Genomic DNA, 4,849 nt, shown 5'->3' on the forward strand with positions numbered 1-4,849 from the left:
TAATGCTAGCTGTATGTCTGTTCATACTTGTATTACAGCAAAACAAACAATAAGATAATGCTAGCTGTATGTCTGTTCATACTTGTATTACAGCAAAACAAACAATAATATAATACTAGCTGTATGTCTGTTCATCCTTGTATTACAGCAAAACAAACAATAAGATAATACTAGCTGTATGTCTGTTCATCCTTGTATTACAGCAAAACAAACAATAAGATAATGCTAGCTGTATGTCTTTAATTTGATAAACACTCATATCCGACTTGTATTACAGCTATATGTCTGTGTGCAATAGTTGAAATTTATAAAAAAATCATTGTCTTAAAATAAAGGCAACAACAAATTATTATTGATAATAGTTTCGTTTTTTTATCTACTATGGATAACATTTACAGTTATTTTGGGATCTTTTTAACTCGATTAAGGTTTTTTGGCTAACGTTTGCGATAATGACCTCTTCCGTAGAAGTCGGCGGGACTGCACAAATTTTGTTGTTGTTGTTTTGGTTTATTGGAAATATTTGTTGTTTCTTTCTTGATTGTTTACTTTTTCTTGTTGTTTTCGTTTTGTTGTTTCAAAACGGAAACGGTTTTTGATTTTTGCCAATTAGTACACAGATGTACTTGTTTTAAACTAATTTTATACCTGGCCCTATTTCTTGTTATCTATTCATATTTGTGACCGTAAGCTTGTCTTTGAAAACGTGTTAGTGGTCATAAAATATCAGTAAAGATGACTGAGTTATCGGTACGGTTATAAGTTCCGGTAAACATGCTTGTCATTATTCCATTAATCTCAATTTTAATCCCAAAATTAGTTGAGTTTCCATTGAAAACTGCAAATTTTCTCGGACGACTGAACATAACAACCAGGATGCCTTTACTGTAAAGAAAGTTTAAGTAATACCGAATATGACAATAAGAATGCTTTATTGGAAAAAAAGTTTCTCGAGCGACTGAACATGACAAACGGAATGTCTATACTAGAAATGGTTTAGTTTGAAGGAACAGTTTCTAAGATTTGTTATTTAACTGACTAATCAAAGGTTAACAGTTACTACACCTCTCATGCATATGGCAAAGAGTGTGAAAATAATTAACATCGTTCATATACTTAGTGCTAGCAATCCTGTGTAGATTTCAACTGCCCTCGAACATCGTTCATATACTTAGTGCTAGCAATCCTGTGTAGTTTTCAACTGCCCTTGAACGTTACATTACCGTGTCTACCTCTCTACAGATGCTTTCAATCGATCTGATGATCCATGGAAACTATTCGCCTGTCTAGATCGTTTTTTTTTGGTTGTTTCATATTCTTATTAGACTTTGCACTTTTCCATTTACAGTAAAACGCTTTAATCTCCTTTTGATTACATCTTTTGAAGCATCAAGTTTTTGTTTTCATTATGTAAGGCTATAATTAGGGCTAGTTTTTCACTAGCTGTTTTTATCATTTTTGCTACATTTATCCACAGTGAAACTTATAAAGCCATTAGCTGATGTTGGCTGTTAAAGTGATCGCGACGTAAAATGAATAGGAAATAAATAAATCATTATGTGTCAATGATTATGTTTATTCAATCCAATTTCATTGGTTCGTTCCCAGTAACTAATGGCAACTGATAAAATTGAGGAAGTGAGTACTTATTCTTATAATAATCACAAAATGGTAATTTTTCATGCTTCATCCAAACTTATCAATATTAATATATTAGTACATACTTCAAATTGTAAGAGATATATCCAAGCAAATTACAGAAATTAAGCCTTTGAACTAATTGTGTGTCGCCCTCTGGTGGAAGTTCTAAAATTACATTGTACGTGATTAAATGAGTATATTGTTTACCAAATTCCTACTGTTTTTTTCGAATTAGTTATAAGTAATCTTAACTGGTCAATTGAGGTACTTCAGAATGGAATAAATGCCACTCTTAAATTAGATAATCGAAAACCTTATCAATCTATAGTAAAAAAAGCACTTGACTTTATAGAACACTTACTTCCCCGTAGTGCTTCCTGGTGATAGAAATTCAGCTGTGAAACCGTGTTTCTCGACGCAATAAACAAAATTTAAGATTGAACTAACTGTAAGCTAAACATTTGGTTTCATTTTTGTTATTGAGCTTAAAAGCTAACACTGAGAGAGTAGTGGTAAACTGCGTATTTATAATAGTTTCCTTTTTACATCAGTCCTAACAGGAACCTAAATATTTAGGGTTTCACCAAAAACACAAGGGTCGTTAATCATGAAGAAGACCCACAATTTTCTTTGTTGAAAATTGTGAAGTAGATCGTTGAATTATCAAGAGCAGTTTAAAACTACACAGGATTGCTAGCACTAAGTATATGAACGATGTTCAAGAGCAGTTGAAAACTACACAGGATTGCTAGCACTAAGTAGGCTGGTTCTTCAAAATTATTTTTTCTACTTTAATATCACCAGAAAAACATGATCAGTGCGTTGATTTTAATGGTTGTTTGTGATAATTCTCATTAATAGTTTTATTGTCAGACTGAGGCTTTATTGATTAAAAGAATTACTGTTGCTAGATCGAGAGAGATAGGGCAAACCTCCCCATTACAGTTAATTATTGCAGTGATTTTAAACTCTCTTCAAATTACTATTTCAACTCCATCCAGCTTGATGGTTTTTGTGGGGTGATAGTTATTTTCATCCACATTTAGAATATATGCATTTTTAGTTATAGTACTGTGACTAGTGTTTCAACACCACATAGTTTGATTAATTTAATTCACATAATCTGATTCTAGCTTTATCTGCACTAGTTAATGCCATTGGAAAACAAAGGAATATTGATCAATTTGGGACATCAGAACTAACAAAAAGAGACAAGTCGTACATCACCCGTGGTAAGCAAAATGTGGCGTTTTGTATCAGATTAGAATCCACGACCACAAAGGTCAGTGGAAAAACACCGACTATGTGTCTCAAGCAACAGCGCACAACGTAATCAAGAACTTTCTCCATCTGAAAAACAAAAACAAAACACAATCACGTGCACATAAACTGCTTCTACGATATATCACATACCTTAAGCAGCTGGAGAATAAAACAGGTATTCGTGTTGCTTCATAAAAAGACATAGTGGTCCTACGGATTTATTTGTGATATAACTGCTTAAACTGGCACTAGATGGATTATAGAACATTGCAGGGAGGAGTGATCTCCTTTTGACATGACAGCTTTTTTTTTCAGACTGTAAATCAAATATTTTCTCTAAAATTTCATTGCACATTTTCCAAGAGTCGGGGTACTTTATTTGGCCTGTTTTTAAAAAAAATTCCTGCAACTTATGCCAAACACAAATTTTCAATTGAACAAGATAATGATTTTTATTGGCCATTTTCCACTTTGGATTAGACCTTCGTTTTGCGGATGAGGGCTTTGCCTCGAATTTTCTGGGGGCGTGGTTTCGGAGACTGTCGCTGTTCTAAATGCTGTGCCCTGTGAGTTTATCTTTCTGTTCGTTTTTGCATGAAAAACATTGAAAACTCTTCGAAATGTTATGGTTTTTGGCTTTATATAATATGATGTTCTCGATATATGAATATCCTTCCTTTACATCGTTCATAGAAATATTAACCATTTTACTTTCAAGATAAGACAGGGATAACACATTTATATAGTATAGCAGTATCGGTTGGATCATCTGGTACCATCTGTTGGAATAGTAGTATCTACCGTAGTACCATCTGTTGGTGTAGCAGTATCAGTTGGATCCTCTGGTACCATCTGTTGGTGTAGCAGTATCAGTTGGATCATCTGGTACCATCTGTTGGAATAGTAGTATCTACCGTAGTACCATCTGTTGGAATAGTAGTATCTACCGTAGTACCATCTGTTGGTGTAGCAGTATCAGTTGGATCATCTGGTACCATCTGTTGGAGTAGCAGTATCTACTGTAGTACCATATGTTGGTGTAGCAGTATCAGTTGGATCATCTGGTACCATCTGTTGGAGTAGCAGTATCTACTGTAGTACCATCTGTTGGTGTAGCAGTATCAGTTGGATCATCTGGTACCATCTGTTGGAGTAGCAGTATCTGCTGTAGTATCATTTGTTAAAGTAGCAGTATGAACTGTAGTATCATTTGTTAGAGTAGCAGTATCTACTGTAGTATCATTTGTTGGTGTAGCAGTATCTACTGTAGTACCATCTGTTGGTGTAGCAGTATCAGTTGGATCATCTGGTACCATCTGTTGGAGTAGCAGTACCTGCTGTAGTATCATTTGTTAAAGTAGCAGTATGAACTGTAGTATCATTTGTTAGAGTAGCAGTATCTACTGTAGTATCATTTGTTGGTGTAGCAGTAGCAGTTGGATCATCTGGTACCATCTGTTGGAGTGAGTAAAGGAACCATCTGACTGAGTAGAGGTATCAACTGTAGTATCATTTGTTGAATTAGCAGTATCAACTGTAGTAGCTTTTCTTGAATTAGCAGTATCAAATGTAGTATCATTTGTTGGAGTAGCAGTATCTACTGTAGTATCATTTGTTGGAGTAGCAGTATCAACTGTAGTAGCTTTTCTTGAATTAGCAGTATCTACTGTAGTGTCATTTGTTGAATTAGCAGTATGAACTGTAGTATCATCTGTTGGTGTAGCAGTATGAACTGTAGTACCATTTGTTGAATTACCAGTAGCAACTGTAGTATCATTTGTTGGAGTAGCAGTATGAACTGTAGTATCATTTGTTGGTGTAGCTGTATCAACTGTAGTATCATTTGTTGGTGTAGCTGTATGAACTGTTGTATCATTTGTTGGAGTAGCAGTATCTACTGTAGTATAATTTGTTGGAGTAGCAGTATGAACTGTAGTATCATTTG

At 34.4% G+C, this 4,849-nt stretch overlaps 1 protein-coding gene across 1 annotated transcript; it reads right to left on the bottom strand.

Annotated features, from left to right (window-relative positions):
* Positions 1-4,304: 4,304 nt before the first annotated feature.
* LOC106471009 (cell wall protein SED1-like) lies at positions 4,305-4,801 on the bottom strand (the record flags this gene model as incomplete). Its single annotated transcript, XM_013931594.1, has 1 exon — positions 4,305-4,801. A coding segment is annotated over one exon (497 nt), but the record flags the coding sequence as incomplete, so codon positions are not given.
* Between the last annotated feature and the right edge of the window lie 48 nt (positions 4,802-4,849).

The sequence above is a fragment of the Limulus polyphemus genome, unplaced genomic scaffold (genome assembly GCF_000517525.1).
Source record: "Limulus polyphemus unplaced genomic scaffold, Limulus_polyphemus-2.1.2 Scaffold4351, whole genome shotgun sequence".
Lineage (NCBI taxonomy): Eukaryota > Metazoa > Arthropoda > Merostomata > Xiphosura > Limulidae > Limulus > Limulus polyphemus.